Below are 27,980 nucleotides of genomic sequence, written 5' to 3' on the forward strand. Positions count from 1 at the left end.
TTTTTTTTTAGAAAGAAATCAAAACTCCTTCAAACAGGATTTAGACAACCGGTCGTAGTTCACACCTCAGTCATTTTAGTATTCCTAATACCTAAGGCAATGCCTGACAGAAGTCCTGGCAACTCTGTTTTTTGCCTAGATGAATTATAGCTCTAGACTCAAAATCATAGACTCTAATACTGTTGTTCCTACTTTCCAAGTTTCTCCTCTAAAAACTTTTTTCTGCATAACTTACCAATAAGGAAAATATATGTAATATTTACATATAAAGGTTATAAAGCAAAATAGAATGTTGTCAGTGCCATTTTGTCAGTGGGTCTCCTCTATCGCACCCCTCTGTGCTCCTCCAAGAAGTAAATGTTATCTCATGTTTTGTGTTGCTCATTTGTTTGGATGATACTGTTTTCATGTGAGTAGAAACCCATAAATATAGTTTAGTTTCCTTATTTTTGAGCTTCCTAAGAAGTTACATGTGTGCTTTCCTACAACTTGTTTTTTTCCCTCAGTTTTTTGGTAAGATTTGTCTATATTGTGTGTTGCTGTGGTTCATTAATTTGTCACTGCCACATAATATACCAGTGGGAGAATATGCCACAATTCATTTAACCATTCCCCTGTTAATGATAGGTGTAGAATTATTGGGTTGCAGGGTATACAAATTTTCAGTCTTATAAGATAGTGCCAAATTGGTTTTTAAAGTGGTTATACCAACTCAGAAATGTAGTTCACGAAGAAGTGGCTCAGTAGGAAGCTTCACATTTAAAGAAGGGATTCAAACTACCACTATTTCTAGTTTGAGTAAAAAAAGTAAAGAAGAAACTGAAATAAGTATAGGTAAATAATAGAGATAACATCACTTATGATAGTATTTATTTTATACATTGGATTATTGTCATAAACATTGTATAGCTGGCATGGTTTTAGAATAGAAATTATTTATAGGATTGAGTATCATATGCATATGTAAAGCTGAGGCCTTGGAGTAGAGAAATTGAATTCTAATTCTGACTATCACTTACTAGTTTTATTACCTTGGTTGTTACTGATCCACTTCCTTTTTAACACTTAATATTATCAGACTTCTTAATTTTTGCCAAATTATCAAGTGTTAAGTGGTGTCTCAAGTACGGTCTTAATTTTGTGTGCCTGTGTTTATTAATGAGGTTAAACTTCAGGTAAAACCACTGACAGAACATTTAGGAATTGAACTCAGGGACTTCTCTATTTTTAAGCTCTGTAAATAAGCATATTTTGGCATATAGCCTTCCCATAAACGAGACTGTCATTCAAATGTAATTCTCATTCAGAGAATTAATACTAACAAATTCCTTTTCTATTCTAGGTCTAACTGGTATTGTTTTTAAATATAAATGGTTCATTATATTTTATTTGTAATCTTTGTTAGTTTTTTCTGTCAAAGTGTATGGTATATGTATTAGCAAGCTTAAAAATAGTATATTCCCATTAAAAGAGGTGCTCTTGTGACAAACAGAAGTCTTACGTTTGAAGAAGGAAGCCAGAGTACAACTATTTCCAGTTTGAGTGAAAAAAGTAAGGAAGAAACTGGAATAAGTTTACAGGTAAATATTATTGACCTTATTATAAGTGATAATATTTGTTTTATACTTTGGACTATTATTTTGTTATAGAGACTGTATAGATTTGATTTGTCATTTGATTTTCAAACTGAAGTTACCTTTTTGGACTGTCATATACATAAATTCATGGTTTGAGGCTTAGGCCTTGGAGTAGACAAACTGGAGTTATAACCCTGACTCAACCACTTAGTTGTGTAATCTTGCACAAATGACTTAACCTTTCCAACCTTGAGTTCCTTTATCTGAAAGATGGAAGTAAAACCACCTATCTCATAGGGTGAATTTATACCATGTATTTTCTCCTACAGTACTCTGTTCATTTTCTTTGTAGCACTTAACATTTATAATTATATTTTTATTTGTTTACTTGTTTATTGTATGTCACATCTCAGGGCAGATTGCTTCTTCTGTAAATTTTTTAATGTTTACTCTTAAATTGACCCATTCTTACTGAATTTCTTTGGTCACCTAATTCCTCTAAAATGAGTTTCATCTTCTTCAGTTTGCTTAAACCTCTGATGTTCTCTTCTCTGTCTTTTGTTTGTCTCTCCTCCTACTTCTTGGAAAAAATAGGGGACATTATAGGAAGTCCCACCACATCCCACTGTCAAACATAGAAATCTCCCTGCATCTGCTGCCATTGTAATCTTTCCTCTTGTTAAAGCAGAGAAAGTTTCTCCTTCTGTCCTTCCTTCTGTGCTTTGTTTTTCATCAACTCTTTCTCAGGAACATTTTTTTTATTGTGCCGTGCTCCTCAACATATTCAAATTTTCAAACTTATTAAAAACATTCTCCTTCAAACGGACACAAAATCATTTCCCTTTTCCCTATGTTCTCTTAAAGGTGACATCGTTTTTTTCTCCCTTTCTATCACAGCCAAACCTTGTGAAAAAGTTGTCTGTATTTCCTGTCTCCATTTCCTTCCTTTTACTCTGTCCACTGAATAGCACTTGCTAATGTCAGTCATAAACTTCATGTTACTAAGTCTAGCGGTCACCTTTCATTCAACTTCTTCCTTAATGTTTCATCAACACTTAACACCATCAACCATGCCTTACTTGAAATATGTTCTATCTACCTTTTTGATACCATTCTCCTGATTTTTCTCTTTCCTTTTTTTGCTTCTTTATAGTCTTAGCCTCTTTTCTGAGTTTCTGGAGTATCTCCTGTGCTTCAGGCACTGTGCTAGGCTTCTGAACTGAATGTTCCAATACTGAGGGCTTGATTTCACGTTTATGAATAGAAACAGTTTGATTAGAATACTAGAATTATGCCAATATCAATTTGTGTTTAGAAAGTATTTCCTGGAGCAAGTACCATTAAGATAATTAAATTGCTTGATCAATTTTCTCTGCAATGCAGTTTCTAATTTTCTGTTTTCTTTTTTGATTTTTGTTTTCTTTTTCCTTTTTTTCTTTCTGTTTTGTTTGCTATTTTAATTTTTATTTTACTGAGATTATTTTAAGCAGAATCAATTCTTTCCTGAGTGAATTTTATAACAGAGTTTTGAGTCATCAAACCAATTCTTTATCCATATCACATTTTACCAATTATAACATAGTGCAACTTTGAATTTTCTCTCATAGAAAACCTTTACAGCTTGTATTTTTACCAAACTCAGTTTTCAAGAGTCAGACTTTGCAGGACTTCGTTTTCCCATGTCAGTTTTAGCTGTTGATGGGATTGTTTGCTTTTTTTTTTTTTTTTTGCTTTTGTTTTTATGATTATTTTTGCATGTGTTAGAAGCCTGTTAGGTTGGGATTTATTTCTTATCTAATTCACTAAATCGTGAGCAATTCTTGTCAGGTAGTCCACAGTCATTCTGTTGTGTGGGATCAGTTTGTTGTGTTGCTGATCAGTATCTTTAGTATATATTTAAATATCATTATATTTTACTTTTATAACAATACATGTAGAGTTGGGAGTTACATGATGGTAATGATATAATTTCAAATTTGCTGAATTCATAAACTGATAGTTTTCCCCTCCAATTTTTGTTGTTTCCATGTTTTTAGGATCTGCTCTTAGAAATCTACAGAAGTATAGGAGAGCCAGATAGTCTTTATGGTTGTGGTGGAGGGAAAATATTACAACCCCTTACTAGGTAAATTGCTTTTTTATAGATAATGCTATAGTCATTCTGTTATGAAAGAAGTTACATGTATGTAAAACTCAAAAGCATTTAAAAACTTTTTCTTATAGACTGCGAACATATGAACATGAAGCAATGTGGGGGAAAGCCCTAGTAACATATGACCTTGAGACAGCAATCTCCTCCTCAACTCGCCAGGCAGGAATAATCCAGGTACTTTTTTTTCTGCTTTGGTAAAGCACTACTAGTGTAGTGCTCAGATTATTTCAGTATGTCAGTGGAATATTTACACAACCAGATAAACTGTAGAGGTAAGACTGAAGGTTCTTTTTTAGGCACTGGGATTAAAACTCAGAGGGATACACAGGTAAATTGGAAAAGTCACTGACCTGAAAGATAGTGTAGATTTGTTGGTCATAATCTTCTTAGCTAACAGTAGAAGACATTTCTTGACTGTGTACAATGTGCCCGGTAGTGAATTAAGTCCTTTGTATGGAAAACCTCATGTAAACTATTTCTCATAGCTTGCACTAGAGTTTGTCCCAGGAGTTGTCATTTCTGTTACTGGCTAATATTCCTTAGCCACTCTTTTATCCAATATCAGAACCCTTTGAGCTCTATCTTTGTGTTTTAGGTTGGCATTTTAAGTGATGTTGTGAACTACTAAAATTGTGAAAGTTACCTTTTTTTTTTTTTAAAGAAGATGTTGGGGGTAGGAGTTTATTTTTTTGCTGTGTTGGGTCTTCGTTTCTGTGCGAGGGCTTTCTCCAGTTGTGGCAAGCAGGGGCCACTCTTCATCGCGGTGTGCGGGCCTCTCACTATCGCGGCCTCTCTTGTTGCGGAGCACAGGCTCCAGACACTCAGGCTCAGTAGTTGTGGCTCACGGGCCCAGTTGCTCCGCGGCATGTGGGATCCTCCCAGACCAGGGCTCAAACCCATGTCCCCTGCACTAGCAGGCAGACTCTCAACCGCTGTGCCACCAGGGAAGCCCGAAAGTTACTTTTTATGTTTGCTGTTTTTTGTATCTCTAGTATTCTGTTATTTTTTATTCCTTTTTTTTTTTTAACTCCTGCATAGGCCTTGCAGAATTTGGGACTCTGCCATATCCTTTCCGTCTATTTAAGGGGATTAGATCATGAAAATAAAGAGTGGTGTGCTGAACTACAGGAACTTCATTACCAAGTAGCATGGAGGAATATGCAGTGGGACCACTGCATTTCTGTCAAGTAAGAAGAATTCAGACATTTTTAATTGCCATTTCTCTAGCTATGAATAATGAACTGTTTTTATCTTGCTCTATGAATGTAGCAGGTGTTATGTTTTCATGTTTTGTAGATGCTGTAAGCTAAATGCTTAAATAATACAGCAGTATGCAGTAAGTGTACGTAAGGCTGAATTTCACTCTCTTCTTATATTAGGGCACCTCCACCCTCAAGATATTTTTGAAAATAGAAATATAAAAACTATTTTCTCATGAGAATCTTATTCACTTATTGTTTATAAATCCAAAGAGAAATATAGGCGTTTCCCTTCTCACTTCCTGCTGCAAACATTTTATTTAGTTAGATGGCACTTTTATTGGCTGGATGGTACACGAAAGACTGTTTATCTTTATTTGTGAAATATTTCCTTTTATTAAAAAAAACACTGCTAAATCACTAGCACGGGAAGAAAACGTTTATAACCTACATATACCATCACCATGTGTTCTGAATGAAAAGCCAAACACCTAATCTAATAAAAGATTGTGTATTTATGTAAAAAGTCTTTTGATGATATAAGCAAAAAAATTAAATCATATTCATTGTATGTTTAATCACTTTCATAGAAAAAATTTTATTAATTAGAATGTCTTTCAGATTTCAAACTGTTAGATTGCTGTAAAATTAGAGATATGCACTCATATTTTAAAAACATTTTACTCTGTGAGCTGATTCCTACTTGTCTCTGTGAATCTCCATATTCTGTTTTTCCCCTTGCATACTATATTTCAGCCACATAGCACTTCTCCCATGTTTTTTTCCATCAAGCCAGGCTGTTTTTATATCTTCTTTTTCCCCTGTTACCGTGAAGGTGGCTACTTGTCATTCAGACTGTAGTTTAATAATGTGACATATTCAGATACATCTTTTCTGACTGTCCATTCTAAAATAGCCACCCAGTCATTCTGTTTTGTTACCCTATTTTACTTTCCTATATGTCCTTTGTCACTGTCTGGTATTTTTCTTATTTATTGTCCATCTGCAAACCAGAACATAAACTCCATGAGAATGGGGACCTGATCTGACTTGTCCACTAATGGATTCCTTGCATCTAGAACCTGGTGACTAGTGCCTGGCACGTAGTAGGTGTTCATCAAATAAATAAATGAGAATATAACATGTTTAGAGCCAGGAAAAATATCTGAGAAATTCACTTTTTTCTGCTTGAAGAATTAAATGATCCACAAAATTCTTTGTAATTCTTACCAAGTTTTCTAGAAATGCATTTTTTAAAATGGAGATATCTTAATTTTAGTTTAAAATTTTGCCTTTTGGTGAAGCTGTTTATGCATACATATCTTAGGAGTCTCTATTTTTAAATGTCTTTTTCTTTTATTTTTAAAATTATTTCACAGCAAAGGAATAGAAGGAACCAGTTACCATGAATCATTGTATAATGCTCTGCAGTCTCTAAGAGATGGGGAATTCTCCACTTTTTATGAAAGTCTCAAATATGCCAGGTATTATAAAAAGAAAGAGTTACTGTATTTTAATATTTAATGTCATGGCTTCTTTTCTGAAAACTTGAAGAATAATTTCAACACAAGGATTTGCACTGGTGAAGGAGTAAGACCTGGTGGCTGTGGTCAGGTTGTTTCCTTGTCATTCCCTTTTCCTCCTTTAAAAAAATTCCCTGTGTAATTAATAATTCATACTAGTCAGTGTTGAAACTCAAAGTAGTGCAAAAGTGGGAGGAAATATTCAACAATTAAGAATTTCATAGCTTTTACATATCTGAGAAATGAGTGCTCAGATGAATTTTATCTGTTGCAAGCATGTTTTCATAAGAATTATGAGTATTCTTGTCTTAATAATTGTATTCTGTACTTCATATTTTAAATTTTGTACAAAAGAATTCTTTAATACACACTTGATATGTATATGTACACATATATATACACACAAATGTTTATATATATATAACCAATGTTAAGTTTTTGTTTTAGATGTAAGAGCATGCTCATATGTTAGGTACTTACATAAAGTGTAAGTTATTTTTTTCTTATGTAATAACTTTTTCTTTGCTTATGTGGTTCAGATATATTCTACCTTTAAAAATAAAATTCCCTTTGGGAGCCCTGATCAATTATTTACGCAGAACACTGAAGAAGGTCTTCTTGTTTCCCATTCCTTTGTTTTCTTCCGGGACCAGTGTACTGAGAATTTTAATCTTTTCTCCTCTAGTAGTTATGTGTCATTTACCTCTTTTAACGTTTAGTGTCCTTTTTATAAAATGGTGACTAATGGTCAATTCTTAAAGGCTTGTTATGAGGTACAAATGAGATAATGCACAACAAAGAACTTAACTCTAACAGGCTAAACAAATGTAACACATTTTTTGTTTAACAGTATTTGTGATCTAATAAATCCTGTACTTTATTACAGAAGTAATACTTGCTACCATTTAAGTGCTTATCATGTGGTGGCCACTTTGTTAGGCTTTTTCTGTATGTATTCTTTAATTTTCAACTGGAAGTGAAAAAACTGGGTTCAGAGGAATCCAGTAATGTGCCCAAAGCTATTCAGCTATTACTGGCAAAACTGGGATTTAGATTAGGTCTGTACAATTCCAAGGCTTACTTTGTTTCCACTACTTTATGCTTGTGCTTGTGAGTGTTAGTATTATTAGATCCACACCAAGGCCTATAATGGGAAGTCAACTTTTATCTTCCTGCAAACCTCTTTTTAGTTTTTAAGTGTCTTGTCTTTTCTGCCACTAGAGTTAAAGAAGTGGAAGAGTTGTGTAAGGGCAGTCTTGAGTCTGTGTATTCCCTCTACCCTACACTTAGCAGATTGCAGGCCATCGGAGAGCTCGAAAACATTGGGGAGCTTTTCTCAAGGTATGTGATTGAAATGACTGTGTATTCCAAAGTATAACCTTTCTGTTACCAATAGGGACTTTAAAAAATAAAAACTATATAGAGATCAGCTATAGGTTTATTTCAATATCTTTTATCAAGATATAAGTAAATTAACCTAATGAACTGTGATCTTGTTAAAATAAACATTTTCAAAAATATTCATTGTAAAAATTCAGGTTATTAAAATTTAACTTATTGTGTTTTTCTCTTTACAACTTTTTCCCTGTTCAACCCTAGATGAAATTGTTTCCTCATGTTTTTTACCATAGCACATTATACTCCATTCTGTTTTAGTATCACATTGCATTGGTGTCATTTTATGTATACTCTGCCATGCTGTACTAGAAGCTCCCTAAAAATAGGGCTTATTTATTCTTGAATCCTTTGTATCCCTAGTGCTTTTTCCTGGTGACCAATTCTTAGTAAACAGTCAATGTTAATGAATATGGAGTGTTTAGGGGAGATTGCCTCTTATAATGGTGAAAAGGAAGTGATCTCACTTTCCAGTGTTCCTGGATCTTTCTCTGCTAGGGAGTTATAAGGAAGAAAGGGAAAGTTTGATGAGCTGGTACCAAATACCTATGCTCTAGGACAGCAGTTCGCAAAATGTGGTGTAGAGATCCTAGTTTTCCCAAGATCCATTCAGGAGTTCATGAAATCAAAACTGTTCTTACAAAATGTTATCTGGTATTTTTGCTCTCATTCTCTCATGAGGTATAGTGAAGTTTTGGTGAGGTATCAGAGAATAGCCACAATTATCTGAAGACTATGAAAATACTCCTCCCTTTTCCAACTATGTATCTGTATGAAGCTAGATTTTCTTCATATACTTCAGCCAAACATCATAGCACAGCAAACCAAATGCAGAAGCAAAGATGAGAATTTAACTGTCTCCATTAAGCCAGACATCAAAGAGGTTTGCATAAATGTGAAACAGTGCTCTTCTCACTAAATTTGTTTTGTTTTGGGAAGGATAGTTATTTTTTTATAAAAAATGTTATTTATGATATATGATATATAGTCGATTTACTATTGTTATTTTAAAATAAATTAATACATGTTAGATTTTTCTCAGTTTTAGTTTCTAATAAGATAAATATTAATAGGTATAATCCAATAAACAAAAGCTCTTTGGGGGTCTTCAATAATTTGTAAGAGTGTAAAGCATTCCTGAGATTAGAAAATTTGAGACCTGCTGCTCTAGGATCATTTTGGGAGGAATTAAAGTTTTGGTTCCTGTGAACTTATGTTACTGTTTCCTTCTTTATCAAGCAACTAAAAGAGCTTTCATTTCCTAGTCATCACCTTATCATCTTAGTCTCCTTGCTTCATCTTAATTTCTCTTCATATAGTAGGCCTAAAGGATTGGACAGTATTGCTTAGTTGAACATCTGGGAAGCACTCTGTTCATATAAACTAATTGTACAATATGCATTTTCTCTTCCTTTAATAAATAGTATCGGTATATGAAACCTTTACCAGGTGCCAGCATTTCCTTCATTGGATTGTTCTTTCTTTAACAGCTGCCATTTTGCAGAGAGTCATGCCCTGTGCGTGGCAGGCACAGTAGATAATGAGTTTATTACATTTCCTTGCTGACTGTCCTTTTTACCACAGGGAACATTGGAGCTGGACAAGAGGTATAGATGTTCTGAATGACAGGCCTGATGAATGTGTTCTCATTTCAGAAGAATGTTAGTTTAGAAGTGTTGCTTTTTGTGAGGTTGAAGAGTATTTTTAAGAAAATCTTGAAAGTATCATCTATAAAAATATTAAATCACTATGCTGTATACCTGAAACTAACATAAACAATACTTCAGTTTAAACAAAGAAAGGAAAAAATCTTTAAGTGTTCATCATGTGTTGGGTTCTCTGCTGACTGACCCTCAGAGGTCTGACCATATTGTAGGTTTCTAAACTATGGTCCTTATTTTGGATTATTTTAGAAGTTCCAGTCATGTTACTGCAAAAATTCCTTTGTGTCCTGCCCCCCAGGGGTGCTTTGTGACCACCTAGAGGGGTGGGATAGGGAGGATGGGAGGGAGATGTAAGAGGGAGGAGGTATGGGGATATACGTATATGTGTAGCTGATTCACTTTGTTATAAAGCAGAAACTAACACAACATTGTAAAGCAATTATACTCCAATAAAGATGTTAAAAAAAAAAGAGAAAATGTTGGACCAGGTCAAGGGTAGGTAAACTATAGCCCGCGGGCCAAATCCGGCCCACTGCCTGTATTTGTCAATTAAAAAAAAAAAATTCCTTTGTGTTTATTAAATCTTAAGTTTCAGAACCTGCATATTAGCAGGGTTTTTTGTGGGTTTTTTTCATTTCTCTTATGTGAATTCTGTGATTTGGCTTTCAGATCAATAACAGATAGGCAGCCCTCTGAAGTATACATTAAGTGGTGGAAACATTCCCAGCTTCTCAAAGACAGTGATTTTAGTTTTCAGGAGCCTATAATGGCTCTACGCACAGTCATTTTGGAGATCTTGATGGAAAAGGAAATGGAAAACTCGCAAAGAGAGTGTCTTAAGGATATTCTCACCAAGCATCTTGTAGAACTATCTGTATTAGCCCGAACTTTCAAGAACACTCAGGTAATCAGATTTAAGACTATGTCATCTCACCTCTTGACCTTGCCTTTTATTACCCAGAAAATAGAAAGCATAAGTAAAAAAGAAATGTCATTGAGAGACAGAGATTGCTATTAAAACATTGTATAACATAATTGTTTAAGATTTCCCATTTTGGAATTAGACCTGAGTTTGAGCCTTGAACAAGGTACTCACCGTCTCTAAACCTCAATTGCCTGGTTAAAAAAATGAGAAGCTACCTAACTTACTCATTGTATTTATAACAAGTCAGCAATTTTATATACTGTGTATAAACACACATAATTAGATAGATGTCTTTATATAAAGAGAAAAACAGATAGGCCGACATCGGGCCTGGGGAAGGCAATCAGAGATGCACTTAAGACAGTCCTGACAAATAGTCAAGTCCTCAGTGAATGGTAGTAACTGCTTTTATTAGTAATAGTAGTGGTAGTATTAGTAATAGTAAAAGTATTTATTCTTATTTGTCATTTTCATTTCAGCTTCCTGAAAGGGCAATATTTCAAATTAAACAGTATAATTCAGCTAGTTGTGGAGTCTCTGAGTGGCAGCTGGAGGAAGCACAAGTATTCTGGGCAAAAAAGGAACAGAGTCTTGCCCTGAGTATTCTCAAGCAAATGATCAAGAAGCTGGGTGCCAGTTGTACAGAGGTTCACTTTTTTTCTATTGGCCAAATTCGTATTTTACTGTTATAAGAAAAATGACTGTGCATTAAAATATTTAAAATAAAATTTAAACTAATTACCAATTTTATTAAAACTTTTATTAAAGCTTTGACCCATGAACAAGAAATTGTTAAAAGGAGTCTTGAAAATTAATATTTGTAAAAGAAGTTTAGAAAGTATTTATTTTTCCTATTTATAGCATTTCTATCAGTCCATCTTGTTGTCGGTTAATCTATCCCAGTGATAAGCCTCAGTTTTTTAAACTTTCTACAATATGTGGGAAACAAAGATGAAATAGATACTATAAATTTGAAATGACAAAAAAAATGGAAGAGGAAATGCATAAGAGAACAAAACTTTTAGAAAAAAGCAAGTTGGAATAATTGGGTTGCTAATCCAAATACCTTGAAAACATCATGTCTAATATTTTATCTAACATTACCTATATTAGTTATTGTAAACTTGGTTGCTTCTTCAACTCTATCTCCAGCATATGATGGGCAAAGTAGCAGCATTTGTAGGAATCATGAAGTGTTTTAAAGGTTTGGACACAATGATGTCCCTCTGACATAAACCTACTTGGTGAATATCAACTTTTTGTACTTTTGGATAATGGAAACTTATATTACATCCTCCATCACTAGAGAATTCATCATTATACCAAACCCCTGGGAACTCATATGATATGTTGTTTAAATATTGCTTAACAATGTGGACTCCAGGGAGTTACCTACTCTCTTTGACCTCAGTTGTAGTTTTCTAATTAAGGATAACAATAGTACTTATTTCATAGGGTTCTTTTAAGGATTAAATGAGTTACTATACATAAAGCTGGTAGAAATGCCTAGCATATGAAAGTACTCAATAAATGTGAGTTGCTCTGATAATAGTAATAATAATAAACAGTAGAGAATGATTATTTTATAAACCTACATATTTGGAATTATTAAAATAGTTGTAAGGTAAAAGCAAATGAGGAAAGACATTTTTAACCTGCTTTTTTCCCCCTACGTGGATGATTCTTTTATATAGTCATGATAATGAATTACATTTTAAGATTTTGCTTTCATATACAGAATGATCCCAACCTAAAACTAATATACACAGAATGTCTGAGGGTTTGTGGCACCTGGTTAGCAGAAACTTGCTTAGAAAATCCTGCAGTCATCATGCAGACCTATCTAGAAAAGGTAAGATTTTTGAGCAGCCCTTAAGAGAGTTGTTTAGCTTGAACACATTTGATGTTTTTATTGGGATCAGATGTATTTCAAAGGCAAATAAAAGCATGACTTCACTTTTCTAAATATTATTACTGTTGTAGCTCTGTATACTCTTCAGGGCAGAATGAAACAATGTTACAAAAGAAGGAGCATGTTTGGAAAGTAAGCCCAAATGTGTCTTCTCTTTACCCCCATCACCAGCTACTCTTTAAACTACTCTGGTTCTAAGCTAAGTTTCTGATAATTTCTCCACTTAACTTATTTGTAAAAATAGGTGATTAAGTAATATGCAAGTCAACCTTTATTATTCATTTGTAGCCCAACACTACAAGTAGGACTGGGACTCCAGTGCTACTACTGCTTTTGACCTTCCTGTTTCTCCCTCTTATTTAGTTTAGCTAATTTTAGAAATAGCTACTTCACTAAATAAATGAACATGAAAAGCATAATATGATTTTTTTTTTTTTTTTTTTTTTTTTTTTGCGGTACACGGGCCTCTCACTGTTGTGGCCTCTCCCGTTGCAGAGCACAGGCTCCAATGCGCAGGCTCAGCGACCATGGCTCACGGGCCCAGCCGCTCCGTAGCATGTGGGATCTCCCAGACCGGGGCACGAACCCGTGTCCCCCTGCATCGGCAGGCGGACTCTCAACCACTGCGCCACCAGGGAAGCCCCCCATAATATGATTTTTAAAAACTTTTATAGAGCTTTTTGTTTTTGCACTGTTCTTTGCAAATATTAGCTATTTTGTTTATTTCTGCCATGTCAAAGTTGTTTTGCAAAGTCAAGAAAATACTGTACTTCATATAATTTAGCTTATATACATATATATAAATTAAACTTTAGTGTGGATATTTCTTTGATCTGAGTAATTCTTTAGATGTATTTAGTATCTGTAAATATAATATAAATGTATTGTTTTTTCTTGAAGGCAGTGGAAGTTGCTGGAAATTATGATGGAGAAAGCAATGATGGGCTCAGAAATGGAAAAATGAAGGCATTTCTCTCATTAGCACGGTTCTCAGATACTCAGTACCAAAGAATTGAAAACTACATGAAATCGTCAGAATTTGAAAACAAGCAAGCTCTCCTGAAAAGAGCTAAAGAGGAAGTTGGCCTTCTTAGGGAACATAAAATTCAGACCAACAGGTAACTAGGGGTCTACAAGTGACACGATATACAGATATACAGTATATATACAGGTATAGAGAACCAGATAAGAATTCATGCTCTGGTTCTAAGCTAATTGTAAAGTATATTGATGTTAGCTTCTTGTTTTGCTTTTTTTAGTTTGTTTGTTGGTATCATAGTTGAAGAAGAGATAGGTGTTGAAATTAAATAGGAGTTACCTATTTTGATGTCATTAAATCCTTTATTCAAACCTGCTTTTGGTCTATATATTTTAGTGTAAGTAGAGAATAACATTCACGAAATACCTTGGATAGAGTCCACTTTGTCTTTGGTTGCCTAAGATAGCTTTTGAGTTGCACAAACTTACTTTAAGACAAAACTAAGTTTGTTCCCCTTTATAATTCTTAGAATTTTGCTTTTTCTCCTAAGGTGGACACCAGATTTTTTATTTACTTTGTATATCTTATATGATGTTGTAGTTCTATAAAATTTGATGGCTTTTGTGTTTTGCTTTAATTATCCAATGTAAGGTACACAGTAAAGGTTCAGCGAGAGCTGGAGTTGGATGAATGTGCACTCCATGCATTGAAAGAAGATCGTAAACGTTTCTTATGTAAGGCAGTTGAAAATTACATCAATTGCTTATTAAGTGGAGAAGGGCATGATACGTGGATATTCCGTCTTTGTTCCCTCTGGCTTGAAAATTCTGGAGTTTCTGAAGTCAATGGCATGATGAAGGCAAGTGTTCTTTTTCAACCCAATATTCTAGCCTGTGCTTTAAAAGTTTAGGCATAAGCCCCTCAATGTCATGGATTTTGTATACTTTGTATCCTTGGCACTTGGTTCAGGGCTCTACACGTAGGTACTTAATTAGCTCTAATGATGTAGGTTTATGTGGCTATGAGAGAATTTAGGTCAGTCTTTTCCTATATCTTTGCAATCACCATAGGAAAGTACTCAGAATGCTAGACTGGGAGATTTAGAAAGCAATTAAAAATGATGTGATCACAGGTTGGGTATTTTTCCCCTGCTTTAATTCTTTTCTGGGATTTTTTATGGTAAATTATTTTTGTAAATGGAAAAAAAGATTTTAAGAAAACATTAAAGTGGCAGTATTTTGTAAATTTTTATTTAAAAAATCTTGGGTTTTATTGATGACACCTAATATTAAAGTTATGTTGGCAAGGTATATATTGGCAATCAGTTTGAAGCTTAGAAGTAAAATGGTTCTTCTGGCTGAAGAGAATGATACAACCAACCTCTGCTACTAATGTACATTAAATCCTGTTACTTTTAGCATGTAGGGAAAAATAGTTATTCCCTGTTATTCACACTGACTTCTCAGGAGTCAAGATTACAATAGTCCTTAGATCCACATTTGTTCTCCTTGGATTCACTGGAATATGAGCAGTGCCAAGTATTCCAGTTCTGAATACAGTTTGATTTAGGTTCAAATATTATGACTGACCAGTGAATCAATCTAGACTTTAAGATAAATGATAAGTAAAAATATGTGATTAGTGAAATTTTATTTAATATCTGCTAGATGATTACACTAGTAGAGGAGCATTTTCTTAGAATAATTTATTTGCTTAGTTGTGAGACTATTTGACATGCATTGTTTTTTTAATTTTGTGTTCTTTTTAATGGTAGAGAGATGGAATGAAGATTCCATCATATAAATTTTTGCCTCTTATGTACCAATTGGCTGCTAGAATGGGGACTAAGATGATGGGAGGCCTAGGATTTCATGAAGTCCTCAATAATGTAAGTAAACCTGAAAATCAAACCACAGTTGCTTTTCTTTTATATTATTATATACTACTGTTCCACTCCAGGAAGTGGCAATACAAAAAAAGTTTAGTCACTCATATTTATTATGCTATATATATATATATAAGGGCAAGAATAAAGATTCCCTTTTGTCTCCTCTCATGCTCCACATAAGTTACTCAATTTCTTTCTCTTTCTTATTCCTCATGTACTTCTGTCTCTCTCTCTCTCATACATACCCATACTCACACAGTCCACCCACGGCAGCATCTAGTACAGTAACTCATATCTTAATGTTAAGCAAAATTTAAAAGGTTATGGATTTTCTTTTTTTTTGGTTTCCATAAAACTAACAGTTCTTAATTTTATGACAGCTCATCTCTAGAATTTCAATGGATCACCCTCATCATACTTTGTTTATTATACTGGCTTTAGCAAATGCAAACAAAGATGAATTTTTGACCAAACCAGAGGCAGCAAGAAGGAGTAGAATAACTAAAAATGCACCTAAACAAAGCTCTCAGCTTGATGAGGTATCTGGATTGAACATGCATACCTTTTTGAATTGTAATATTCATTTTTTCCCAAAATATTCCTTTCTTAAGTCTCAGGAATTCTAGGAGTGTGTGTTCTTGACAGTATTCAGATTGTAAATCCTTTGTTATTGTGATGCTACCTAAAATTGGTTGAAAACTCCTGAATATTTCTCAAAGCATAAGAAATACCAAAAGTATTTTTACCTTTTTTCCTCAGAGCAATGAGCAAAGAAAAAATAAATTTTACAAGGCACCCAAGTCATTTACTCTTGAGATTATTATATCTTTGATGTATTTCATTCATAATAAGATGACTTGGTCTCTGAGGGATTATAGTCCTTCCATTGTCTAGCTTTGTGCATAAATTACTTTTCCTTTTGTTATTATAACTCTGAAAAGTTTAAGTCTTGGGTATTTGCTTATGTAATATTTTTTGTTTGTTTTTTATTAATAGGATCGAACCGAGGCTGCAAACAAAATAATACGTACTATGAGAAGCAGGAGACCTCAGATGGTCAGAAGTGTTGAGGCACTTTGTGATGCTTACATTATACTAGCAAATTTAGATGCCACTCAGTGGAAGGCTCAGAGAAGTATGCAGTTTGAAAGAATGAGTGTTGCCTTCTTGCTGTGTTATTCTCTGTAGGGATGTATTAATTATAGAGCTTAATAATGTAAATCTGTTCAACTCACACACATTAATTATAGATGTGAATGTCCTGATGATTACAACTTACACATGATTCAAAACTTAATTTTTGTATAATAGCTTCAACACCCCTCCAGTCACTTTTTTACTTAATATCTTTTTGTGGAACTGATAATAGGTGACTGCACTCTAGGACTTAAAAATGGGAAGACCTTATCATTTTCTCCATTATTCTTCTTGCTGTGTCTATTTAAATAATTATAAGCTGCTATAATATTTGGTTATTTGTATCTCTCTCCCCATACTTTAATAATTGTATTCTTTTTTCTGTTCAGAATCATATCTTCACATTTAAATTTGTATTATTTTAAAATAAGAATGAGGCTTCTCATAGTGTTCCTCTCTAAGCAAACAAAGACTATTGTCATGTCCTTTAGTCAGATTTAATAGTAATATGACAGGAGTACATTATCTATGTGCTATTTACACTGTATATAATTATCTTAAGTTGCTCGATTTGACCCCTCAGGTAAATCTGGTCTAGTTACCAGCGCCAGGTAACCTGCAAATTCATTTGTAAGCCATGTTAACCATTGTTATGCCCTGACCCTGAGTGGCATTGTGTCCTGAGCCCTTGGTCTTCATTTCTAAATCAGGGCCTGAACCACAGATTAGCCACAGTTTGGGTTTATGGTACCTGCTGAATTCTCCTGCTTTACCTTCAGTACTATTCCTCAATTTGCAGTTGTCACTGAAACCTCTTTATTTTAAATACAGAAGGCATAAGTATTCCGGCAGACCAGCCCATTATCAAACTTAAAAATTTAGAAGATGTTGTTGTTCCTACTATGGAAATTAAGGTAATCTACCATTAACTGTTTTGATTATTTTTTAATTAAATAATTTATTTATTTTTTGACTGTGTTGGGTCTTCGTTTCTGTGCGAGGGCTTTCTCTAGTGGGGGCCACTCTTCATCGCGGTGCGCGGGCCTCTCACTATCGCGGCCTCTCTTGTTGCGGAGCACAGGCTCCAGACACTCAGGCTCAGTAATTGTGGCTCACGGGCCTAGTTGCTCCGCGGCACGTGGGATCCTCCCAGACCAGGGCTCGAACCCGTGTCCCCTGCATTGGCAGGCAGACCCTCAACCACTGTGCCACCAGGGAAGCCCCTGATTTTTTAATTAAGCTAAATTACTCTTTAGTAGGTTAAACCATTTGAAATAGCCTTTTTTTGTAGGTCAAAATTGGTTAAATATTGGCAGTTTCACTTGTTTCAACCTATAGTTTGTTTTATTTTTAATATTTATTTATTTGGTTGCATCAGGTCTTAGTTGTGGCATGCGGGATCTTTCTTTTTGGCACGCAGGCTCTTAATTGCGGAGTGTGGGCTTCTCTCTAGTCCCGGTGCACAGGCTCTCTAGTTGTGGCACGCAGACTCTAGAGTGTGCGGGCTTAGTTGCCCCATGGCATGTGGGATCTTAGTTCCCCAATCAAGGATCGAACCCACATCCCCTGCATTGGAAGGTGGATTCTCAGCCACTGGACCACAGGGGAGTCCTCAGCCTATAGTTTTTTTTCTTTATTGGATTCCCTTTGCCCAAGAATTAAAATATATAAAGTCCTCTCCTGCTTTCTTTTCTTTTGCCTTCATTTTTACAGCTTTCATCTTTCTTATGAAGAAGTCTATAGACTTATTTTTATTGGCCAGAAGAAGGAAAGATTTCATGTGTTTATGCCAAAATTAAGTTTTAACTGAGCAAGAAAGTCCCTAATTGTTTTATACTGGTTTTTAAAATTCTGTATGCATTAGAATGTATTGACTGTGATGTATTACGGTATTAAATAATACAATATGTATTACAATATTAAATTGACTATAATATACATGACACTTTCAGCTATGTCCTGATGGCCTTTTATTGTTAGAAGTACGGTGTTGCCAGGGATATATGTAATGATAAAGGTTACAGTTTAGAAAATGATCATTTTAACTACATTGTAAAATCTCTCCTTTGAGTTTGTAGTTTAGTGTTTAATATCTGTAGTTGTTTGATTTGCAATGTAGCTTCATCATGTGGATTAACGTATCAGCAAATTATTTAGCTGAATATTTCCTGAAAATGCCAGATTTAGCAATTACAACCAAGAAAACTCCTCTCCATATTTTTCTAAAATTTACCTTGTTTTTGTGAGGAGATGACTTAATTTATACAGATGACTTAACATATACAGGTCAGTGGCAAGACCTGAACCAGGGTTTTTCAGTAGTTTTTCAGTAACACTATTCTAACTTTGTATGCCCTACTTTTATTAAGAGATGTTTAGGGAGGTAAATTTTATCTATGTCAGTTTTTAAAGCCTTTCCAATGTCAGATCTTCTTTCTTTCATTTATAAAGTTACCACTTCAGTTCTTAACCAACAGCACATTGTCATTCATTCCTCTGTTTAATATTAAAATTGTCATTTATAATTCATTTTTCTTTAAATGCAAATTGTGTATCTGAGCTATTGTCATATTTATACATTTTATTAGGTGGACCCCACAGGGGAATATGGAAATCTGGTGACTATACAGTCATTTAAAGCAGAATTTCGTTTAGCAGGAGGTTTAAATTTACCAAAAATAATAGATTGTTTGGGTTCTGATGGCAAGGAAAGGAGACAGCTTGTCAAGGTGAGATTTTCCTTTTGTTGTTAATGAAAAAAGTCAAATAGAAAACTTTAGTTGATATTTTCTTCCTACTTTGGGTCTTTATTTTTTTATTGTTTTTTGCGGTACGCGGGTCTCTCACCGCTGCAGCCCCTCCCATTGTGGAGCACAGGCTCCGGACGCGCAGGCCCAGTGGCCATGGCCCACGGGTCCAGCCACTCCGAGGCACGTGGGATCCTCCCGGACCGGGGCACGAACCCATGTCCCCTGCATCGGCAGGCGGACTCTCAACCACTGCACCACCAGGGAAGCCCTGGGTCTTTATTTTTATTCTGAATAAGGAAAACATAAACTAGAAATATATTGTTTTCTAGAAGCAGAATGCTTTTCCTCATTTTTTTGTCTCTCTGAAAGACCAGCCTTATTATAATAGTTGGTTGAAGTAAAAGAATACTTTTAACATGTACAGACATGATGAGATTAACAATCAACCTGCTTGTTATGGGAAAAAAGATTTCTGGTGAGTGTAGCTTATTTTTTTGAATAGTTCAAGTTGAAGGCCCTTGCCTCAATATCCTGAGTCTGGCACTGTGCTAAGTGCTATTAAATGTATCAGAAAGCAACAGCATTCCTCCCTTACTCTGCTCTTAAGCTCTTTGGGCCTTGCTGGGAAGTAGTAGAGGAACAACAGTGCTCTTCTACACTTGTATTTTACAGTGTGCCCTCAAGTGGAGGGATTCCAATTATTTTAATTACAAAAGCAGCAAGTGGGGGGAAACTTCTTATTTCTAAATTGGTCTGCCTACCCAGTGGTATAGCTTATTCTAAATGAAAGAATAGTATTAGGTCTTAATTATTTAAGAGACTATTATGAGGAGCACAATCCTCGGATTGATTTCTAAGTTCCCTTTGGCTGTCCTCGGATGACTCTTCGTGTGATTTTATAATAAAGAAAATGAACTACACTTAATTATTTGTGTTTTGCTTATTCTGAAGGGCCGCGATGACCTGAGACAAGATGCTGTCATGCAGCAGGTTTTCCAGATGTGTAATACATTGCTGCAGAGAAATACTGAAACCAGGAAGAGGAAGTTGACTATCTGTACATATAAGGTAACTAGTTTATACTTCTGCTTCATTAAGGACATGTAAAAGACACCATTATTCAGGCAGGGGTCAGCAAGCGTTTTCTGTAAATTTTGGAGATTAATCCTTTGTCAGTTGCTTCATTTGCAAATATTTTCTCCCATTCTGAGGGTTGTCTTTTGGTCTTGTTTATGGTTTCCTTTGCTGTGCAAAAGCTTCTAAGTTTCATTAGGTCCCATTGTTTATTTTTGTTTTTATTTCCATTTCTCTACGAGGTGAGTCAAAAAGGATCTTGCTGTGATTTATGTCATAGTGTTCTGCCTATGTTTTCCTCTAAGAGTCTGATAGTTTCTGGCCTTACATTTAGGTCTTTAATCCATTTTGAGCTTATTTTTGTCTATGGTGTTAGGGAGTGTTCTAATCTCATACTTTTACATGTACCTGTCCAGTTTTCCCAGCACCACTTATTGAAGAGGCTGTCCTTTCTCCACTATACATTCCTGCCTCCTTTATCAAAGATAAGGTGACCATATGTGCGTGGGTTTATCTCTGGGCTTTCTATCCTGATCCATTGATCTATCTTTCTGTTTTTGTGCCAGTACCATACTGTCTTGATTACTGTAGCTTTGTAGTATAGTCTGAGGTCAGGGAGCCTGATTCCTCCAGCTCCATTTTTCGTTCTCAAGATTGCTTTAGCTATTCGGAGTCCTTTGTGTTTCCATACAAATTGTGAAATTTTTTGTTCTAGTTCTGTGAAAAATGCCAGTGATAGTTTGATAGGGATTGCATTGAATCTGTAGATTGCTTTGTGTAGTAGAGTCATTTTCACAATGTTGATTCTTCCAATCCAAGAACATGGTATGTCTCTCCATCTAGTTATATCATCTTTAATTTCTTTCATCAGTGTCTTATAATTTTCTGCATACAGGTCTTTTGTCTCCTTAGGTAGATTTATTCCTAGATATTGTATTCTTTTTGTTGCAATGGTAAATGGGAGTGTTTTCTTGATTTCACTTTCAGATTTTTCATCATTAGTGTATAGGAATGCCAGAGATTTCTGTGCATTAATTTTGTATCCTGCTACTTTACCAAATTCATTGATTAGCTCTAGTAGTTTTCTGGTAGCATCTTTAGGATTCTCTATGTATAGTATCATGTCATCTGCAAACAGTGACAGCTTTACTTCTTCTTTTCCGATTTGGATTCCTTTTCTTCTCTGATTGCTGTGGCTAAAACTTCCAAAACTATGTTGAATAAGAGTGGTGAGAGTGGGCAACCTTGTCTTCTTCCTGATCTTAGTGGGAATGCTTTCAGTTATTCACCATTGAGGATGATGTTGGCTGTGGGTTTGTCATATATGGCCTTTATTATGTTGAGGAAAGTTCCCTCTATGCCTACTTTCTGCAGGATTTTTATCATAAATGGGTGTTGAATTTTCTTGAAAGCTTTCTCTGCATCTATTCAGATGATCATATGGTTTTTCTCCTTCAATTTCTTAATATTGTTTATCACATTGATTGATTTGCGTATATTGAAGAATCCTTGCATTCCTGGAATAAACCCCACTTAATCATGTTGTAGGATCCTTTTAATGTGCTGTTGGATTTTGTTTGCTAGTATTTTGTGGAGGATTTTTGCATCTGTGTTCATCAGTATATTGGCCTGTAGTTTTCTTTCTTTGTGACATCTTTGTCTGGTTTTGGTGTCAGGGTGATGGTGGTCTTGTAGAATGAGTTTGGGAGTGTTCCTCCCTCTGCTATACTTTGGAAGAGTTTGAGAAGGATAGGTGTTAGCTCTTCTCTAAATGCTTGATAGAATTCGCCTGTGAAGCCATCTGGTCCTGGGCTTTTGTTTGTTGGAAAATTTTTAATCACAGTTTCAATTTCAGTGCTTGTGATTGGTCTGTTTATATTTTCTATTTCTTCCTGATTCAGTCTCGGCAGGTTGTGCATTTCTAAGAATTTGTCCCTTTCTTCCAGGTTGTCCATTTTATTGGCATAGAGTTGCTTGTATTAATCTCTCATGATCCTTTGTATTTTTGCAGTGTCAGTTGTTACTTCTCCTTTTTCATTTCTAATTCTATTGATTTCAGTCTTCTCCCTTTTTTTTTGATGAGTCTGGCTAATGGTTTATCAATTTTGTTTACCTTCTCAAGGAACCATCTTTTAGTTTTATTGATCTTTGCTCTCGTTTCCTTCATTTCCTTTTCATTTATTTCTGATCTGACCTTTATGATTCTTTCCTTCTGCTAACTTTGGGGTGTTTTTGTTCTTCTTTATCTAATTGCTTTAGGTGCAAGGTTAGGTGTTTATTCGAGATGTTTCCTGTTTCTTAAGGTAGGATTGTATTGCTATGAACTTCCCTCTTAGAACTGCTTTTGCTGCATCCCATAGGTTTTGGGTCGTCATGTCTCCATTGTCATTTGTTTCTAGGTATTTTTTGATTTCCTCTTTGATTTCTGCAGTGATCACTTCATAATTAAGTATGTATTGTTTAGCGTCCATGTGTTCGTGTTTTTTACAGATCTTTTCCTGTAATTGATATCTAGTCTCATAGCGTTCTGGTCAGAAAAGATACTTGATACAATTTCAATTTTCTTAAATTTACCAAGGCTTGATTTGTGACTCAAGATATGATCTATCCTGGAGAATGTTCCATGAGCACTTGAGAAAAATGTGTACTCTGTTTTTCTGGGATGGAATGTCCTATAAATACCAAACATCAAACAAGTCCATCTTGTTTAATGTATCATTTAAAGCTTGTGTTTCCTTATTTATTTTCATTTTGGATGATCTGTCTATTGGTGAAAGTGGGGTGTTAAAGTCCCCTACTATGAATGTGTTACCGTCAATTTCCCCTTTACTGGCTGTTAGTATTTGCCTTATGTATTGAGGTGCTCCTATGTTGGGTGCATAAATATTTACAATTGTTATATCTTCTTCTTGGATCGATCCCTTGATCATTATGTAGTGTCATTCTTTGTCTCTTCTAATAGTCTTTATTTTAAAGTCTATTTTGTCTTATATGAGAATTGCTGTGCCAGCTTTCTTTTGGTTTCCATTTGCATGGAATATCTTTTTCCACCCCCTTACTTTCAGTCTGTATGTGTCTCTAGGTCTGAAGTGGGTCTCTTGTAGACAGCATATATACGGGTCTTGTTTTCGTATCCATTCAGCCAGTCTGTGTCTTTTGGTGGGAGCATTTAATCCATTTACATTTAAGGTAATTATCGATATGTATGTTCCTATTCCCATTTTCTTAATTGTTTTGGGTTTGTTATTGTAGGTCTTTTCCTTCTCTTGTGTTTCTTGCCTAGAGAAGTTCCTTTAGCATTTGTTGTAAAGCTGGTTTGGTGGTGCTGAACTCTCTCAGCTTTTGCTTGTCTCTAAAGATTGTAATTTCTCCATCAAATCTGAATGAGATCCTTGCTGGGTAGAGTAATCTTGGTTGTAGGTTTTTCTCCTTCATCACTTTCAATATGTCCTGCCAGTTCCTTCTGGCTTGCAGAGTTTCTGCTGAAAGATCAGCTGTTAACCTTATGGGGATTCCCTTGTGTGTTATTTGTTGTTTTTCCCTTGCTGCTTTTAATATGTTTTCTTTGTATTTAATTTTTGACAGTTTGATTAATATGTGTCTTGGTGTGTTTCTCCTTGGATTTATCCTGTATGGGACTCTCTGTGCTTTTTGGACTTAATTAACTATTTCCTTTCCCATATTAGGGAAGTTTTCAACTATAATATCTTCAAATATTTTCTCAGTCCCTTTCTTTTTCCCTTCTTCTTCTGGGACCCCTAAATTTGAATGTTCGTGCGTTTAATGTTGTCTCAGAGGTCTCTGAGACTGTCTTAGTTCTTTTGATTCTTTTTTCTTTATTACGCTATGCAGTAGTTATTTCCACTATTTTATCTTCCAGGTCATTTATCCGTTCTTCTACCTCAGTTATTCTGCTATTGATCCCTTCTAGAGTATTTTTAATTTCACTTATTGTGTAGTTCATCATTACTTGTTTACTCTTTAGTTCTTCTAGGTCCTTGTTAAATGTTTCTTGCATTTTCTCTATTCTGTTTCCAAGATTTTGGATCACCTTTACTATCATTTTTCTGAATTCTTTTTCAGGTAGACTGCCTATTTCCTCTTCATTTGTTAGGTCTGGTGGGTTTTTATCTTGCTCCTTCATCTGCCGTGTGTTTTTCTGTCTTCTCATTTTGCTTACCTTACTGTGTTTGGGGTCTCCTTTTCACAGGCTGCAGGTTTGTCGTTCCTGTTGTTTTTGGTGTCTGTCCCCAGTGGCTAAAGTTGGTTCAGTGGGTTGTGTAGACTTCCTGGTAGAGGTGACTAGTGCCTGTGTTCTGGTGGATGAGGCTGGATCTTGTCTTTCTGGTGGGCAGGTGCATGTCTGGTGGTGTGTTTTGGGGTGTGTGTGGCCTTATTATGATTTTAGGCAGCCTTTCTGCTAATGGGTGGGATTGTGTTCCTGTCTTGCTATTTATTTGGCACAGGGTGTCCAGCAATGTAGGTTGCTGTTCGTTGAGTGAAGCTGGGTGTTGGTGTTGAGATGGAGATCTCTGGGTGATTTTCGCCATTTGATATTACGTGTAGCTGGGAGGTCTTCTGTGGACTAGTGACCTGAACTTGGCTCTTCCACCTCAGGCACAGCACTGACTCCTGGCTGCAGCTCCAAGAGCCTTTCATCCACATGGCTCGGAATAAAGGGAGCAAAAGTAGAAAGGAGGGAAGGAGGGAGGAAGGAAGGAAGAAAGAAGGAAAGAAAATAAGAAAGAAAGAGGATAAAATAAAATAAAGTAAGATAAAATAAAGTTATTAAAATAAAAAATAATTATTAAGAAAAAAAATTTTTTTAAGTCAAATAAAAAAATGGATAGACAGAACCCTAGGACAAATGGTGAAACAAAGCTGTACAGACAAAATCTCACACAGAAGCATACACATACACACTCACAAAAAGAGGAAAAGGGCAAAAAATAATAAATCTTGCTCTCAAAGTCCACCTCCTCAATTTGGGATGATTCGTTGTCTATTCAGGTATTCCACCGATGCAGGGTACATCAAGTTGATTGCAGAGATTTAATCGGCTGCTTCTGAGGCTGCTGGGAGAGATTTCCCTTTCTCTTCTTTGTTGGCATAGCTCCTGGGGCTCAGTTTTGGATTAGGCCCCGCCTCTGTGTGTAGGTCCCCGGAGGGCATCTGTTCGTTGCTCAGAAAGGACGGGGTTAAAGGAGCTGCTGAGTCGGGGGCTCTGGCTCACTCAGGCCGGGGGGAGGGAGGGGCATGGAGTGCGGGGCGAGCCTGCGGCTGCAGAGGCCAGCAGGACGTTGCACCAGCCTGAGGCGCGTCGTGCGTTCTCCCGGGGAAGTTGTCCCTGGATCCCGGGACCCTGGCAGTGGCGGGCTGCACGGGCTCCTCAGAAGGGAGGTGTGGATAGTGACCTGTGCTTGAACACAGGCTTCTTGGTGGCAGCGGCAGCAGCAGCCTTAGTGTCTCATGCTCATCTCTGGGGTCCGCGCTGATAGCCGCGGCTCGTGCGGCTCTCTGGTGCTCCTTTAAGCAGTGCTCTTAATCCCCTCTCCCTGCGCACCAGGAAACAAAGAGGGAAGAAAAAGTCTCTTGCCTCTTTGGCAGGTCCAGACTTTTCCCCGGACTCCCTCCCGGATAGCCGTGGTGCACTAACCCCTTCAGGCTGTGTTCTCGCTGCCAGTCGTCTCCCTGCGATCCAACTGAAGCCTGAGCCTCAGCTCCCAGCCCCCACCCGCCCTGGCGGGTGAGCATATAAGCCTCTCGGGCTGGTGAGTGCTGGTCGGCCCTGATCCTCTTACAGGAATCTCTCCGCTTTACCCTCCGCACCCCTGTTGCTGCGCTCTCCTTCGTGGCTCTGAAGCTTCCCCCCTCTGCCACCCGCAGTCTCCGCCCGCAAAGGGGCTTCCGTGTGGACACCTTTCCTCCTTCACAGCTCCCTCCCACTGGTGCAGGTCTCATCCCTATTCTTTTGTCTCAGTTTTTTCTTTTGCCCTACCCAGGTACGTGGGGAGGTTCTTGCCTTTTGGGAGGTCTGAGGTCTTCTGCCAGCGTTCAGTAGGTGTTCTGTAGGAGTTGTTCCACGTGTAGAAGTATTTCTGATGTATCTGTGGGGAGGAAAGTGATCTCCGCATCTTACTCTTCCGCCATCTTCCCCCTTTCCCCCAAAGGGCCTCTTTTTTGTAGGTGTTCCTTTCTGGTTTCATTCCTGTATCTCCTATTTGCCCTTTATTCTTATGTTACTGCTGTAACAAGGCTTATTTATTTATTCGTTGTTTCTATTTCTGTGAAGATATAAATAAAGATAATTACTATATAGCAGAGAAGCAACCTTTCAGAGACACTTTTATGATAGCCCCATATCTGTTTCTTAAACCTGCAAAATGGTATATACCACAAGTGTTTATTTTCTCTAGTGAGTTAACCCTACTTAACCTCGAGGTATCCCAACCATCAACTAAGACTAGTTTAAAAATATAATAGAAAAAAGTCCCTTTCACAATAATATAATGTATATAATGTGAATAAACTGCCTAGGATTAATGTTAATAAGAAACATGCAAGACTGTATAAAATAAAATTACAAAACTAATGCAAGAAAGAATAAAGGAAAACTAGGATAAGGGAGAAGTCCCATGTCTTAAATGGGAAGGCAGTGAAAAATGTCAGCTCATTTCTAATTAATGCATAGACAATGAAATTCCAGTAAAAATTTTTATATCATGGAAACATGATTTAAAAGTTTATCTTGAAAAATATATCGGTGAGAATGACTGAAATGTCTTTGATAAAGGCAACAGGTGAAAGTGGACTCTGTCTAATCATATGAAAGCGAATGGTAAAGCTTTAGTAATGAAGATGATATAGTTCATGACATAAAAATAGATTAATAGCCTTGAAATGGATGTTTATATATACATTTATAAGAAATCAGTATATAGCTTTGACTTTTAGGAAGTTCCTGAATAAGCCTAAAAATGCTATTAACTCTGGGTATGATGAGATTATGGGTAATACCTGCTTTTTAGTATATTTTGAATTGCCCTAAATGAACATTTTTTTAAATTATAAAAATAATTGTTAAACTAAAAACACCAAATAGTTAGGGGAGTAGGGAAAAAGAAATTAGATCTACCCTCCAAAATTCTGATTGAGTCAGGCTATTGTAATTGAAAACTGAACTTTTTTAGAGCTTCTTAATTGCCTACAGAAATAGAAATGTAAAACTCACTTGTTAGTTGGGTGAGGTTGAGGGGTGGGAAAGCATGAAGAAAAGCACACTTTTTCATAATACCTTCAAGTTTGTGAGAAATTTGTCATGTGAAACTTTGTAGGATATTAACTAATATAATTGATGCTTTCTATTAGCAGTTAACAAAAAAACAAGTTCTTATGGAATGCTAAGAGCAAAAGTTTAAAAAAGATCTGTGAGATCTATTCTGCAGAAGGACTTCTTTGGTGTGGTTTAGATCAGTGCTGTTCAAATTTAGCAGGCATCGTAATCCCTGGAAGGGTTTGTTAGAACACAGATGCTGGGCTTCCCTGGTGGCGCAGTGGTTGAGAGTCCGCCTGCCAATGTAGGGGACATGGGTTCGTGCCCCGGTCCAGGAAGATCCCACATGCCGCGGAGCGGCTGGGCCCGTGAGCCATGGCCGCTGAGCCTGCGCGTCCGGAGCCTGTGCTCCGCAACAGGAGAGGCCACAACAGTGAGAGGCCCACGTACCGGGAAAAGAAAAAAAAACAACACAGATGCTGAGCCCCTAGAATTTCTAATTCTAGGATGGAGCCTGAAAATATGCATTTCT

The 27,980-nt window shown here is 36.2% G+C and overlaps 1 protein-coding gene across 1 annotated transcript in view; it reads left to right on the forward strand.

The window, feature by feature from the left end:
• Positions 1 to 27,980, forward strand: part of ATM (ATM serine/threonine kinase) — a 154,116-nt gene that overhangs the window by 87,951 nt on the left and 38,185 nt on the right. Inside the window, exons 40-56 of the mRNA XM_060160330.1 lie at positions 1,472 to 1,580; positions 3,614 to 3,702; positions 3,801 to 3,903; positions 4,768 to 4,916; positions 6,308 to 6,412; positions 7,673 to 7,792; positions 10,180 to 10,414; positions 10,915 to 11,082; positions 12,174 to 12,287; positions 13,248 to 13,465; positions 13,978 to 14,189; positions 15,105 to 15,214; positions 15,595 to 15,753; positions 16,211 to 16,349; positions 17,183 to 17,265; positions 18,940 to 19,080; positions 20,053 to 20,169. Coding sequence (XP_060016313.1) covers positions 1,472 to 1,580; positions 3,614 to 3,702; positions 3,801 to 3,903; positions 4,768 to 4,916; positions 6,308 to 6,412; positions 7,673 to 7,792; positions 10,180 to 10,414; positions 10,915 to 11,082; positions 12,174 to 12,287; positions 13,248 to 13,465; positions 13,978 to 14,189; positions 15,105 to 15,214; positions 15,595 to 15,753; positions 16,211 to 16,349; positions 17,183 to 17,265; positions 18,940 to 19,080; positions 20,053 to 20,169 — 2,371 coding nt within the window. The remainder of the gene's footprint in view (positions 1 to 1,471; positions 1,581 to 3,613; positions 3,703 to 3,800; positions 3,904 to 4,767; positions 4,917 to 6,307; positions 6,413 to 7,672; positions 7,793 to 10,179; positions 10,415 to 10,914; positions 11,083 to 12,173; positions 12,288 to 13,247; positions 13,466 to 13,977; positions 14,190 to 15,104; positions 15,215 to 15,594; positions 15,754 to 16,210; positions 16,350 to 17,182; positions 17,266 to 18,939; positions 19,081 to 20,052; positions 20,170 to 27,980) is intronic.

This window comes from Lagenorhynchus albirostris, chromosome 9 (genome assembly GCF_949774975.1).
Source record: "Lagenorhynchus albirostris chromosome 9, mLagAlb1.1, whole genome shotgun sequence".
Taxonomy (NCBI): domain Eukaryota; kingdom Metazoa; phylum Chordata; class Mammalia; order Artiodactyla; family Delphinidae; genus Lagenorhynchus; species Lagenorhynchus albirostris.